The 15419-nt window shown below is 37.7% G+C and overlaps 2 protein-coding genes across 3 annotated transcripts; both read right to left on the bottom strand.

The window, feature by feature from the left end:
* Window positions 1-2324: 2324 nt before the first annotated feature.
* On the bottom strand, window positions 2325-8125 carry LOC149927341 (phenazine biosynthesis-like domain-containing protein). 2 transcript variants are annotated; one of them, XM_090158113.1, is made up of 8 exons: window positions 5580-8118; window positions 5412-5511; window positions 5257-5355; window positions 4495-4640; window positions 4341-4429; window positions 3365-3558; window positions 2705-2767; window positions 2325-2488 (listed from the first exon to the last, which is right to left on the bottom strand). In XM_090158113.1, the coding sequence occupies exons 1-8, from the start codon at window positions 5673-5675 to the stop codon at window positions 2376-2378; spliced, it is 900 nt and encodes a 299-aa protein (XP_090014239.1). In that variant the 5' UTR covers window positions 5676-8118; the 3' UTR covers window positions 2325-2375. The 2 variants fall into 2 exon arrangements, with proteins under 2 accessions (XP_090014239.1, XP_090014240.1); XM_090158114.1 differs by lacking the exon at window positions 2325-2488 and having other exon boundaries at window positions 2705-2788; window positions 5580-8125.
* Window positions 8126-9143: 1018 nt separating this feature from the next.
* LOC149927340 (phenazine biosynthesis-like domain-containing protein) lies at window positions 9144-11219 on the bottom strand. The gene is made up of 8 exons (XM_090158728.1): window positions 11060-11219; window positions 10892-10991; window positions 10730-10828; window positions 10524-10669; window positions 10359-10447; window positions 9766-9968; window positions 9640-9702; window positions 9144-9566 (listed from the first exon to the last, which is right to left on the bottom strand). Exons 1-8 carry the CDS (start codon window positions 11153-11155, stop codon window positions 9454-9456), a joined length of 909 nt encoding a protein of 302 aa, XP_090014854.1. The 5' UTR covers window positions 11156-11219; the 3' UTR covers window positions 9144-9453.
* Between the last annotated feature and the right edge of the window lie 4200 nt (window positions 11220-15419).

The raw sequence follows: 15419 nt of genomic DNA, 5'->3' as shown, positions 1-15419 counted from the left end.
TTAGTCTGTACTGTAATCGAATTTATTATCAATAATAAATTATATTATCTATAGTAGAAGATGATGCTAGTGTCAGATTTCTAATCTGTGTAGTCTCTAAAAAGTTCAAGGTCTGTCTATAGACATTATTTCGCGTCAAAATTTGGCCGCAGCCATTTTGTACTAGACTCCGACGCCGCCGATGTAGTGAAAACTCGGAACAACTCTTTCCGCGTTGAGTTTGCAAGTTCTCTCCCGAGTTCTTCGGTTTCCCCTTCCATAAAAACCTGTCTAGGTTAACGGTAATAGTTAGTGTAGGGAGCTGTTGGCTCGATCGTGTGGCATGCAGGGCTTGCCACCACCCTCCTACGCATTGTAACCCGACCACCTGAATTAAGGGCTAAGTCATCAAGCGACTTTTGAAGCCTTTAATTCAGGTGGCCGGGTTACAATGCGTAGGAGGGTGGTGGCCAGCCCTGCATGACACACGATCGAGCCAACAGCTTAACTATTACCGTTAACCTCAACAGGTTTTTATGGAAGGTGAAACCGAAGAGCTCGGGGGAAAACCCCTTAAACCAGTGAGGAGAGAACTTGCAAACTCAACGACGCAGAAGGAGTTATGAGCTGAAAATAAGCAAGATACGTGCTTTTGCACGAAATAAGTTGTGAATATCAAAGATACGTTTAAATGTTTTCTCGATTTTAAAAAATAAATCCAATTGCAACCTATTAATGTTTTTATGTTATGTACGTAAATTGGGGTGTAGAATCTAAATATGTCAATTTTGACAAAACCACGTATCTCAAGTTACGTGGTTTTGTTTTAACGGCGACGATATAATAACTCAAGTGTTCGTAAGCATATAGGCCTACTATCCTTTTCAATGTGAGCGTAGCGGGATTGCGTTGGGTTGAATCGAGCGGTAAGACACTCTGCGAACTCAGTGTACACTGCCGTACCTTTGACAGTGCTAAATGAAGCTCGCGAACTCTTGAAAATATGTACCTTTAACAGTACTAAATGCACGAACTCGGTGTACAGATTATCTGAGACTGTCTTACCCCTCGGGTTGAATGATATTGGAGAGTATTCAATAAGATGTTCCGTGGCATCAACGGTGGTTGTCATTGGAAAATATTCCCTCTTTATGGCGTCATTGAGTTTGCGAGGATCTAAACAGATTCTTAGTGACTCGTCGGATTTGATGACAATTACTATTGGGTGTACCCATTTACTGGGTTCAGTGACTGGTACTATGATGTTGTTGTCAACCATTTTTCATAGTTCATCTTGTACAGTCCCAGACAAAAGTTTCTGGACACTTTGTTTTTCAAATGTTTCAAAAACCATTCACAGTAGAAAGTCGATTAATACCTTTTTGAAAAATTTACAAAACGGAGAAACTTTCTGCTATTTAAAATTTTTAAATATTGAATAAGTATTCGCCCGAGGCCTAATAAACCGAAACATCGCCTTTTCAACCAATAGAAATTCGTGGCACTCTTGCACGCGATAAACACCGATCGACGCACGGAATTGTTTCCTTTCCAAAACGGGATCCGGTTTCAAAATCGGACTAGTGGTTCCGATAATATTGAGGAAAAACCAAAACCAAAAATCGAGCTTTTTAAGCCTAATCGAAATGCATTTAAAATTTAACTCAGTTTTAGTTGGCAGCGAGGAATTGGCCGACGCCCCGGTATACGACTATTTTGAGTTCTTGACGATGTTTTATGATATTTATTCGTAGTTTTTTCGGTAATTTAGGATCTTAAAACACTGACAAAGCTATAAGATATGATATTCCTGTCGTCATTTGCCATTTTATTTAAATAACCCGGGTTTAAAATCTTATCTGGTTTTGTTTAAGGCCCACAATGATATTAATTTAAAAATTTGAAAGCATAAATCTAATTTTAGTATGTTTTGTCGCTACCTATTTAGAAGCTACGCGCGAAATAGTTTGAATTTTTGATCTCCTCTCCCGGTTTCTACGGAAAATATATATACTTCTTAATATCCCCTTTAAATTTTTCTCTAGGGCCCGATTAAGGGCATTCGAAAAAGTATAGTTCTTTGCACTACCTTTAAATACTTCACTATATAGTAACGAACAACCATCGTCCACACCTAAAACGCATTTGTCGAAATCTTCCTTATCAACGATTTGTGGGTCGAAATCGGATCGTTTACAGAAGGTATGAATATTTTATCTTGCGTAAGATGTATATTATATATTCTGTTGCCACTAGTTGATAAACCCACAACAGAGCAGAGGGCACCACTAAGAATTTTAAATGCATTAATTAATTTTTAATATGGAGTCAAAAAATGTCGTACGTTGTAAGATAGTAATTTTATTATTTTAGTGGTATACATTTTTATATAAATTTCATAGGGTGATGGTTCCTGTAATAACGACTTTGGCTTTACCGGCAATGTCCACTCGACCATCGTCTCGGACATTCACGAACAAATGGCCCACTCTTGGAGAACACTGTAGGACTACATTTGATAGAATGAAAAAGAGGTTTTATTTCAAACTCACACCACGACAGTGGCGTAGCAAGAAATTCGTCAAGGGTGGGGGGTGGTCGAGGTATGTGAATGTTAAGAGGGGGTCGAGAAGGGGGTGGAAATTTAGTACAGTCAAAGGTAAGCCCACGGAGGAGGTCTGGTCTACGCCACTGCTCCACGAAATAGGTGCTTATTCTACTGTACCATTTAAATCTTTTCGACCAAATACTTCACTCCAGTAAGGCCCGAGAACGGTCTGAGCCGATCCTGTTCATGAAAATCCCCCAGCTTGAATAATTAAAACATGTTTGCTATACTACCAGGAAACTATATAGGTATATAGACTTGGAATGTCTAAGGAAGATTTTTACGGCCGTGATGAAGCTCGTAGAAACGGGCGTGTCTTAAAGCGGGAAAACTCACGAGAAAAACTATCGCGCCTCGCTACCCTAATTCGACGAAAACTCGTCATTAAGCCTAGTCATGGTTATCATATTAGTAGCTTACCTGATTATCTCTTTTATAACCATACAAATACCTGAAATTAGGTATCACTACACTTCTTTCCCGAATAAAGTTATAATTACTTCAAAATATTAAGTACGATAACAAATTGAGGTTTTTAAATCCGTTGTTTTATAAACCTTTTTTTGCGCGGGAAGATCACCTATTTGTTACCATGACGACGCATTCTTTTCGCGTCAAACCTCGAGCCATTGAATTTGAAATGTCGCGTTACGTCTTACACTTGACGTAGTTAAGCCCCGCCTTTTTCTCTACGCGCTTTCGTATCACCGTCCCAATGGAACCTTAGACATTCCAAGTGTATACCTCTATAGGTTCCTGATATTACTCATTATTTACCACAAACTGGGTCTTCGTTAACGTTCAAATTTGGTGCGAAGACGCGAGATGAGAAGTGGAAGTCATCAACTGTTCCGTTAGTGGTGCCATTGGTGCACGGAGAACCTTTGAGAGTGACGAGCCAAGCCACCATATTAAGTCGGTCCAGCTTGACCATCAATTCGAAGTTGGGTTTTATGGACTCCAAAGTAGATCTGAAAGTTAAAAAGATTTCTTTTAGATCAAACACATTTAAAAAGGAAGAAGATCCTTTCGCCGGAGTAACGCCATTAGAAACCGATTTTCTAATACCCGAAGTCTTGCCAGATGGCGCCGCCAACAGTCTGAATTCGTCAAAATTTTCAGATACCCAAAAACGTTGAAAAATATTTTTCCTTAATTGATTTTTTGGCGCCATCTAGTGAAATCAAAGCCTGAAAATTGAACCTTTAATGGTTTTTCTCTAAATGTATCTTAGTAATTTCCGAATTGGTCTATATCTAAGAACTAAACTTCATAGTAAGGATTAGTTAAAACGAACCACGGCTATGGACTGCATTGTAAAGGATGAAAACATTAGCGAATAATTATAGATTAGTCCATTATGAAAAGGGATAATAAAGCTAAACCCTAAACAAATTTGAAGAAATTTAAAAACTTACAAATAGCTCGTACCGATAGGTCTTCGAGCAGACAAAAGGATGCGAAACTCGGACAAATAGATCTTCGAGGGAAAAACTAAATTAAATTAAATAAAATAGCCAGAAATTCCAACGGTAGACCGGTTTCGTCCTATTTGGGACTCGTCAGTACCGTGTGGGAAATCTGGCTCGCGACTATAAAACACCGAATAGAGAAACTAAGCCTAAATATTAAACATTTCAAAACGAGTTGCATAGCAACGGAAAGCCGAATAGGGGGAGAGTGGGGGTAAATAGTATATACGCAATGTTAAGTTAAAACGAACCACCTATGGACTGCATTGTAACTAACGCACCTGGTAACGCTATCGTCCAATCGAATCATCAGCATTTTTAGCTTTGTGCTAAATTGCAAGTCGATGTAAGGCAAATCACCAATGACTGCCTGGAAATGACACACGTTTAGGGTGGTTAAAACTCTCGAAACGAAAGCTATTTCTCAGGCCTCACTTGAACTAAGGAATCGAACTCGTGGTGGGTCACTTTCTGCGGTTTGTTGCTGGGGAAATCCAGAACAATTCGGCCATCTTCTTTCTGGGAGGCGGACAGAGTTCCGGAAAGTCTCGTTTGGAAGTTTACTTTAGTATTGACGTTGGCTGGAAGAAATCGGAATAGACCGATAAATAAATTTAGTACAAGGAAACATACATTCAGAGCAAAGCCTTTAGAAGTTCAATATTTAGGCCTAAATATAGACTAGATGGCGCCACATTAAAAGGAGCACACTCGTTACACCTTGTTCTTGGGCGTAGCTAGCTCTAATCATTTCTAACTTCTGTTAAACCTGGTGGCCGAAATGTGAAATTCGTTGATTCAACAACAATATGGAAGTTTATACTCCTTTTAAATCTATTCACACGACACCAATTTTCTGCGGTCACAAACCGATTTGCTCCGTTAGAATGGAGAAAACATTTCACTACGTGGTGTTCTCACAAATTCTTTTGTTAACCAGTTTTGATGCACAAGCGGTTTCAATATATAAATCTTATTAATGTTCATACGCATCGTTTTGATGACATAAATAAAATAATAGTATTAAAAATAAATACCTTTATTAATGAAAATGGACACATTTTGTAGTAGAAAAGATGTTTTTCAAAAACTAAATTAAAATTTGCTAGTGGTTAGCTACAACCTTCCCGAGCGGTTGAAATATAGGCTATATAAAACAGTTTAGTTACTTGTGATATACATTTTTTAAATACTCACAACAGACGTCGAAGATAACCTTGCAAGCGGCCAAAGTGGCGTGTCCACAAAGTATCATCTCATCTACTGGCGCGAACCATCTCATTCCGAATGTATTACCTTGGGAAGAACAACTTGGTGAAATACGGATTATGCCTAAAATTGAAATGACGAACCTGTTCGGAAGTCAAGGCGCTTATCCAACTTCGATACGTAAACTGTCTGGGATAGATTCATTTCAGAGGCGATTTTCTGTTTGATTTCATCAGAGATTTCCTGTGGGAGTAAGTACAATATACGTTTATTTTACGTAATTCTTGTGATTGTTGTTTGTGGTTACTTACATCGTCGCTTTCCAGCAGAACGACGGCTGCTGGGTTGCCACCGAAGACATCTTTGGTGAAAGCATCCACCGTGTACAAGGGTAATTGCTTCGTCATTGTTGGAAGTATTTAACGCGATGAATGGGCCCTCTCTCTTTGCCGACGCGATTAAACCTTCAATGTGATTCGATACTTTACACGAATTTATTATCAATAAATAATTATATTTGTCGATAGTAGAAGTCGATATTAGTGTCGGGTTTCTACTTAACATTGCTTCTAAAAAATTAAAGGTTGGACTGAGTAGCTTCGTCAGAATTAACTCGAGAATTTCCTCCCCCTCGGCCATGAGGATTATCGAAATTTCTACTGGTTTTCCAATTAAATTTGATACGCAAATGATTTTAGCAAAAATGTATACAAATAATTATTTCGAATTACTTTTCTGAGAAATTGTGAAGATTAGGACCAGTGAGAGGGAAGGTATGTGGAAATGACCGTGGCCCGTGAAAACTGGAGCCCGTTACCGTGTTTCAAAGGACCCAATTTTGGACTAAAATTAAATATTGGTTACATAATTAGCTAAAGGGAAGGACTATGATTGACATAGCGCGAACATTATTAAGCTGCATTCGACAGTTCTTAGTAACGTTAGTACTTGAAAATCAAATTCGAGTCGTAAGTAATTACTTTAAACATTGTTTACAAGTAGTTTAGGGTCCAAAAAGATCATTTTTGAGCATATTGACACGAAATTTATTCCAAAACAAGGAAATAGATAGCCAGAATATTTCGAACATGTACTAGAAAACACTCCAGCTATTCAATTTCGTAAGTATTGCAAGTTTCCCCTTTTGCGACTTAGGCCAAAATTAGATTAAACTCGTGAAACAAAAACGTTTTTCGTATTTAGATGGTTTAAAAAGGTCAGTGAACTTAATGTCGACTAGGAGCCGAGTTTAACTTAGCACAACATATCTAATTTCTATGAGTTTCATCAGCGCCACCGTAGTCTTCCTTGGACATTCCGAGTGTACACATATGTAATTTCCTGCTGATACAATATATACAATATATAAGAAAGCAATTGTTCCGTGGAAATACTTTGTTTGGTTCAAAAATAATAAAACTATCTTTTACTTTTTACGAAAAGGTTTTTATTTTTTTGTGTTTGATAAATGCGTTGTTTTTTAGTAGCGTATATATAAACTGTAAATATGTTAGGAATTTTTAGTGTTCTTGCCAAACATCATTCAATAAACTATATTTTAATTTATCTGCGTTCCTTACATTAACGGTCCTTTAGTCGAACTAGTATCATTCCCTTTTTACCTGTGTGTGTGTGTCTGTCCTGCGAACGCGTTCGCAATTTTGGCGCAAAGCGTAATCACTGCGTACGCAGTTTCTTTGAATTTGTTGTTGATTTTAAATTGTGGCAAAACTGCCGTGACGGTGAGCGTTAACGGATAATATTTGCGTTTGTGGTGTTTTGTTCGTCAACGCTCACTGCCGCGACGGTTGTGCCTTGGTAGTCGTTTTCGAGATGTATATTGTGCATTTGTGACGTTTCGTGGTTTTGTGATGTTAGTGTTTCGTTTGTGTTCTACCCTCCAACGTCTATGTATTGACTTTTCGAACGGACCGATTGCTGAGGGTTACGATAAACGTCTCAACGTCCTTAAGGTGGAGTGTCCACCAAATGTTCACGGTATACGTCCTATTATCAAACTGCGATCGCATCGGACGGGTTTTGAACCCGGACCCTTCTGCATGGCAGGTGAGTGCTCTACCAAAGAGCCATCGATGCTTTTTATTAAAATTGAACGAAATTTCGTGTTTCATTTAAATTATTGCATCGAAGATATTCTAATGTAACGTCTTCTCTGTTGATTAAAAAGAATGCGCCGCCCAGGTTTCGAACCCGAGCCCTTCTATGTGACATGCGAATGTTCTACCACAGAACCACCGATACATATTACGACTCTTTGAAAATTATAAACTCAGCTTAGCGGAAGAGTATATTAATGGTTTTTAAAGTCTATATTTTTTACGTATGAAATTTTAAAGGTCAAATCTTGTTTTAGCGCAGTCAGCAGAGATAAGATGGTTAAAGGGTAGTACCTGTGGGTGGTCCACTTTGTTAGTTTTTTGTTATTTATTTACGGGTTTTATTATCGATTAAATATAGTTGTAATAACGCGAATGCGTTTATTTAACGTTTATTGATTATCGAGCTGTCGTTTAGTCAAGTGGCTCTCTGTGCTTTGTTGATGGTAAGGTTTTTGGTTCTTGTTAATATATTTGGTGTGGATATTTGGATATCTACGATTCCTAACGCAGTCATTGATTTCCTGGGTGTGCGAGTCATTATATGATATTGGAAATTGGACGGCATTGGTCTTTTTCATGCGGTATGTGTCACAACGTCAACTGTAAGTCTACGAGTCGTCCACTACCAGATGTCGAATATAGCTATTCTACGGTATCTTCATCAAGGGCGAGTGTTGAAATAAAATGAGCGTTAAAGATGGCGCAAGTATTTCGTAAGCGAGAAAAATACAAATACCCTCTGTAGATATTTATTTCATTAAAATTTGCTTCGTATTATATTCAACTGATAAACTTGTACTGTAAAAAGGGTTTAATTCAATTGTGCATTGTTATAGTACACTCGGTTTGAAAAGTCTTCGACAGCTGAAATTTTTGCCCTCTTTTTAATTCTGCTAGAAAACTATAATAGATAGCTCGATGAAACCAATTGCAACTAACTTTTATTTATTTTCCAATATCTTTCGTTATTTATCGGTTTCGTCCGCCAAAAATTAATAGTTTGGCGGGAACCGTCAAAACTCATTTTTGAAAAAACTGTTTAAATATTGGTTCTACGGCACTGACTCACGCGTTTTTGAATTCACAATGGTCGATTCATATTTAGAAAGTGGAAAAATTATCTCTCTACAACCAACGGTTGAGAAGTTATCGCGTTTCCAAATTGTCGTCGAAGTTGCGTTATTTATAATCGCTTGATGCATTTTAGGTGTTTCCTTGTTTCGAGGAAAGTTTGGAAACGCTATAACTTCTCAACCGTTGGTTGTACAGGGATAATTTTTCCACTTTCTAAATATGAAAGTCAGTGCCGTAGAACCAATATTTAAAAAGTTGTCAAAAATGAGTTTTGACGGTTCCCGCCAAACTATTAATTATTGGCGGACGAAACTAATAAATAACGAAAGATATTGGAAAATAAATAAAAGTTGCAATTGGTTTCATCGAACTATCTATTATAGTTTTCTAGCAGAATTAAAAAGAGGGCAAAAATTTCAGCTGTCGAAGACTTTTCAAACAGAGTGTACGTCTAACTCACTGTTGTAAATACTTAATTTATAATATTCTGAATAAATTAAAATTGGTCGTTTCGTCTCAATTATTTAAAAAAAAATTATATCGGGCGGGATAGAACCGGGATTACGGTTTTAGTAAATAACTCTAAATTGCGGAGATCTATCTTTAAGGGTCATCTCGAAAAATTAATACCACTAGGGATAATTCTTCCGAGGATAGGTATATTTTGGCAAGCTTGCCAACTTGTTTGTTTCAAGTAACATTCATACTTTATTATAGAGAATTTCAAAAATATTCCATCGGAAAAATATGTTTTATAAATAAGTAAATATTCTTACGGGATGTAATTTTAAAATTCCAAATTGTTACGAGGAGTAATACACTAGTGAAGGTACATGATTCATTTTACGTGGTAGATACATACTTCTTTCGTAAGATGCATATTATATATTTTTTGTGGCACTAGCTGCTAACCCCGCAACTGATGAGTGTCAAATTTACGCTTTCTTGATATGCAGACGATTCGTGAAGACGTGAACGTGTTTAACAATTTTCATACGGTGATGGTTCCTCGAATAACGACTTTGGCTTTACCGGCAATGTCCACTCGACCATCGTCTCGGACATTCACGAACAAATGACCCACTCTTGGAGAACACTGCAGGACTACATTTGGTAGAACGCAAAACAGGTTTTACTTCAAACTGTAACCACGAAAGAGTTACTAATTCTACTGTACCATTTAAATCTTTTCGACCAAATACTTCACTCCAGTAAGGCCCGAGAACGGTGTGAGCTGATCCTGTTCATAAGATTACCCCAGCTTGAATAATTAAACATTTTTGCTATACTACTCATTATTTACCACAAACTGGGTCTTCGTTGACGTTCATATTTGGAGCGAAGACGCGAGACGAGAAGTGGAAGTCATCAACTGGCACATTGTCTGTTCCATCGGTGGTGCCATTGGTGCATGGAGAACCTTTGAGAGTGACCATCACAAGTACCAAATATTGGTCCAGTTTGAGCATTAACTGGAAGTCGGGTTTTAAGGATTCCAAAGTAGATCTAATGGTGATAAAAATATCTTAGACCGATACGCATTTGTCAAGGAAGAAGATCCTTTCATATGAATCACGCTTTCAGAGTCCGATTTTTAAACCAACGAAGTTTTACAAGAAGGTACCGTAGAAAATTTAAATTACCTAAACTGCGAATATATTTTATTCTGAATTCTTCCTTAATTGAACGTTTGGAGTTTTTTTTTGTAATAAATCACTAAGTATTTATTACCTTTCCACCAAAACGTTTAAATTGGCGCCATCTAGACTAAATAATTTCGTTAAAATCGAACCTCTAATGGCTTCGCTCTAAACGTTTGTATCACTGTAATACATTTTTTAATTGGTCTCTATAGCATTTACCAATTAAACTTAATAGTAAGGATAACTAACGCACCGGGGAACGCTATCGTCCAAACGAACCATCAACATTTTCAGGGGTCCACAGATTTGCAAGTCCACGTAAGGTAAATCACCAATGACTGCCTGGAAATGACACAAGACTATCATTTACTGTTGCTACAATTAACTCTTGAAACGAAGGTTATTCTTTGAACCTCACATGAACTAAAGAATCATAGTCGTGGTTGGTGACTTTCTGTGGTTTGTGGCTGGGGAAATCCAGGACAATACTGCCATCTTCTTTCAGGGAAGAGGACACAATACCGGAAGCTCTTGTTTGGAAGTTCAGTTTATTATTGACATTAGCTGCGGTAAATCGAAATTTATACTATTATTGGAACAGGGGTACAATTTGACGGTACTCACAGCAGACATCGAAGATAACTTTGGATGCGGCAACCGTGGCGTGTCCGCAAAGCACGACCTCTGCTGCTGGTGTGAACCATCTGATTCCGAATGTATTACCTTTTTGAAGTACAATTGGATGAACTATGGAATCATGTCAAATAGAGAATGTGGATGACGAACCCGTTTGGAAGTCAAGGCGCTTATCCAACTTTGATAGATAAACTGTCTCGGATAGATTCATTTCAATGGCGATTTTCTGTTTGATTTCATCAGAGATGTCCTATTTTATAGTGGTGCGAGTATAATAAGTTAATGGAATTCTCGTGATTGTTGTTTGTGGTTACTTACATCGTCGTTTTCCAGCAGGACAACAGCGGCGGGATTGCCCCCGAAGGCATCTTCCGTGAAAGCATCCACCGTGTACAAGGGTAATTGCTTCGTCATTGTTGAATGTATTTAACGTGATCAATGTCCCCTCTTTCCCTACGCAACGAAACTTTTTAAGTTACTCTTTTTACTACTCTAACCGAACTTATTATCGATAATAAATTATCTTTATCAGCAAGGAGATGTGATAGTGGCGTCGGATTAGATACGATAGAAGAACGTGTTTAATTAGAAGGTCATTGAGATTGTATTATCCAACTAGCATTTCATCGTAGACGAACCTACGTAGTATGTAATCTGGTGGAATTCCTTTTAAGCTAAAGTTTATTAAATATACACCCTTAACCATCAGTGCCGTATTTCCGCCTAGGTCAACCTAGGCCGTGGCCTAGGGGCCCATCCTTAGAAAGGGCCCTCCAGTGACTGTAATTACTGTATTCCGAAGGCATAAATCTATAATATCAATCGTAATTTATATTGGAGAAATTCCTAGCTAGAAGATTTTGTTTTAAAATTTCAAAAATTTCTGCCTGGCAGTTTACGGACGCAGCCTTAAATCGCAATGTTACATAATTATCGCGTATTTAGTCAACCATTGTTAAGAGCTTTTATTTAGTAATATAACCGTAGAGCTCTTCTACTCTGAATCAGGGAAATTCAGGCACAGCCTAGTTCCAGGGATAAGAGTAAATGCAACGCGTGAAAAGGGGGCCCAGACTCCTTATCTGCCTATGGGCCCAGGATCTCTAAGTCCGGCCCTGTTAACCATTGCGATACTATCGTCCATTAGTATCTCCCATTAGTATCTTCAGAGCCCAGCGCAAATAGGCCCAAAAATATGCTATTTAGGGCCGAAATCTTCAGGGTCCAGTGAAAAAGGGCCCAAAGGCATGTTATTTAGGGGCAAAATCGTCAGGGCCCAGCGGAAAATGGTCCCATGGCATGTTACTTAGGGGCAAAATCTTCAGGGTCCAAAAGCATGCTATTTAGGGACCGGTACGATAGTGGCCCAAAGTTTTGCCCTTTAACGATTCCTCTTGAAAATTTGCCCCGTGGCCCGAAATGTCTTTGGAGGGCCTTGTTAGGTAATGATAAAATTTATAATCAATTACGTCATCACTGTAATAGTTTTAAAAAGGTAGTTATCACTATTTTGTTTTATTCCAAAATGTATTTTAAAAAATCAGCGGGAGCTTGCGAAGGAACATGTTTCAAGTAAATAAAGTTAGCAGTATAAGCAGAAGTAAATGAACCGAAGTGATCAGACCGCTATATCTCTCACACTATATGAGATCTCCCTTTAATAGACATTTTAAAATTTCGCGCCTTTATAGCTCCACTATCACCATCTATCGACTAGTAGGTGATGACGGGTATATTGAATGTGGATACCCACAATTCCCCAGTGCAATTTTTGGCGGGAACTAAAGGGGGTGGAACTCCGATGGATTTTCATCTCCCCACGTTAAGGAAAATGCCTTTTAAAATTTTGGCCCTCTCCTATAACTTCGGTTCATTTACTTCTGGTATAAGAAGATATAATATAAACGATCCCATTGAAAAGCGTATCTTGTTTGCGATGTTACAATTTTCTTGTCTAGTAAAAGCTATATCATATGTAAGATAATTACTCATACTCATAAGTATGCCATAAAAACATTTTCTTTAATGAAACCTTATTCAACGGATATGACGTCACTTCCAACTTCATGACGAAAAATGCGTCATGATCTTTTACTTTTAGAGGTGTGCAAATACCATTTTTTTGGGGATCGAATCGAATATCAAATATTTTTCCGAGGCCAGTCAAATACCAAATCGAATATTTAAAACATCAACTAATTTGGTCGAATATTTTTAGGTCAAAAATCCAAGCCAGTTAACTGATCAAATACCAAATAGTATTTCGAATATCAAATAATTCGTCGTATTTGGTTTTCAAATACCCAAATAGTTTGCATATTTGTCAAAAAAAATTAAAAAGTTATTGAAATCACAGGACGTTTTACTAGGAAATAGCAAAATCAAGAATGTATTTATTTATACTCAGGGAGAATGAATATGTCGAGACTATCGACGGACACGTTGAGCCCCTAACCCCGTCACGCTAAGGGGGGGGGGAGGTAAAAAGGAGGCGGTCTTATTTTTTGCGTCCTCGCAGCAGCGTTAATCGCGTCGAAAAACGTAATTTTTAAGAACCAATGAGATTGCAGTATTATTTGATTTTATTAAAGCGGAGGAGCATACCCGGGGCCCAACGGGTGGAATTGGAGAAACGCTAAAAATAATCTCGACATATTCATTCTTCCTGAGTATAAATAAATACATTCTTGGCAAAATACTAAACCAAAAGTATAATTTTTATTTGATTTATTAAATTCTCAATAGCGTAACCATATTAATTGAGGACCAGGGTGGAATTTGGTTGTATACTATTGGACCGAATCCTGTTCTATGGGGCGCCAAACCGGAAAAAACTAAACAAGATAGTTCTAGATATATTTCAGTTTTCTAGGAATATTTCAAGCGTTCTAGACCCATTTCAGTTTTCTACACCTATTTCAGTTATATAGACCCATTTCAGTTTTCTAGACCCATTTCAGTTTTCTAGACACATTTTACGAAGCTCTCTCTAGGTATTTTACGCGAAGTTCTCTCTGGATATTTTACGAATCTCTCTAGGTATTTTACGCGACGTTTTCTATGTATTTTAGGGTTATGGACTTCGAAAACTTTCGCCTTCGCCAGTGAGAGAGGGAAAACTGCATTCAACGGTTTCAGCCGCGTATTCAACTGAACGATCGCGCTTACCAAAAGAACGCGTCGTCGTGGGGACTGATAAATACATCTTAGATAACGACTATAGATGGCAGACACGGGCTTCCATTTTGGAGGATCGAATGGTACCGTTGCGGTGGTATTTATTATCTGAAGTCTTAAACCTTTAATAGGTGTGACGTAATCCATAAGGTCATAAATGAAAAGAGACTTAAAACGGTTTTAAAATTCACAATTTATTTATTTGAAAAATCCTACGTTTCGGAGGAACTGTTCCTCCTTCTTCAGCTGGATTTTTACAAGTCTATAATGTGCTTCTCTTCACTTCCGTAAGGTCATAGATAAGCTGCGAATTAGCTGAAATCTTTGAAGCAACCCGCGGCTTGTTTAAGGGTACTTTAATATCGAATAAAGAATGTTGGTTTTTAGTGTTGTTTAAACTTAAAATTAGCTATTTTCTTGGTCGGCATATACCCATTTTACCAATTTCTACCTTCTAAGATATTGTAACCAATTGTTGGTACACGTGTCATAATTTGAACCAATAGCAGATTAGGGCAGTGATTGTTTAGATTTCTACGGTGGTGACCTCCATTAACGAAAATAGAGTTGCACCAAACCGCGATTTGCTTTAATGAGAGCTAGGCGGTCGGAATACAAAACAAATGGGTCACGTGATACTATTGTAGCCAATAGCAATGCTCGCGTTAATTTAAATGTTATAGATTATCGTGCTGGCCGTTTTGATACGCATTTGTACTAGTCTTGTAGTCCATATCATTATTTAGTCCGAGGGCACCGACATTGGCCAAAATCCCGTACACATCGCAAAAGGTTGATGTTAAAAATCTTGAAATCAACGTCAAAATCTCAAAATCATCAAATCGTTTAGAATGATTTTGAAAATTCACACAAAAACTCGAAACCACGTTGAAAATTCCGAAATCGCTTTCAAAATCCCGAAATAGCTTTCGAAATAACACTGAAAATCGTTAATTCAAACAACGGAAACACGTCTCATTCCGTGGAATATATTATCACCCCTTGTAATAAAAGTAGACCAATCTACTTTCTATCCTCTCTAGCTTACGACCTTGAATTTTCGATCCGGGTTTCTCTCAATTTAAACTTTGCTCATTGTTAAAGGTTCTTCATTTCACCCTTAAAAAAGCTTTTTTTCTGGAGGGTGAATTAAATGTTAAAGTTAACAAACAGTTTTCGACAAAATGGCGAATGAGTCGCCACCAGCCCACAGCTAACCCAAAATTAGGTCAAGAAAATAGCTAATTTTAAGTTTAAACAACACTAAAAACCAACATTCTTTATTCGATATTAAAGTACCCTTAATCAAGCCGCGGGTTGCTTCAAAGATTTCAGCTAATTCTCAGACTTATCTATGACCTTATGGATTACGTCACACCTATTAAAGGTTAAAGACTTCAGATAATAAATACCACCGCAACGGTACCATTCGATCCTCCAAAATGGAAGCCCGTGTCTGCCATCTATAGTCGTTATCTAAGATGTATTTATCAGTCCCCAC

The sequence above is a fragment of the Leiobunum rupestre genome, chromosome 9, assembly GCF_980474605.1.
Source record: "Leiobunum rupestre chromosome 9, qqLeiRupe1.1.hap1, whole genome shotgun sequence".
Classification (NCBI taxonomy): Eukaryota; Metazoa; Arthropoda; class Arachnida; order Opiliones; family Sclerosomatidae; genus Leiobunum; species Leiobunum rupestre.
This window is presented reverse-complemented; position numbering and strand designations above follow the sequence as displayed.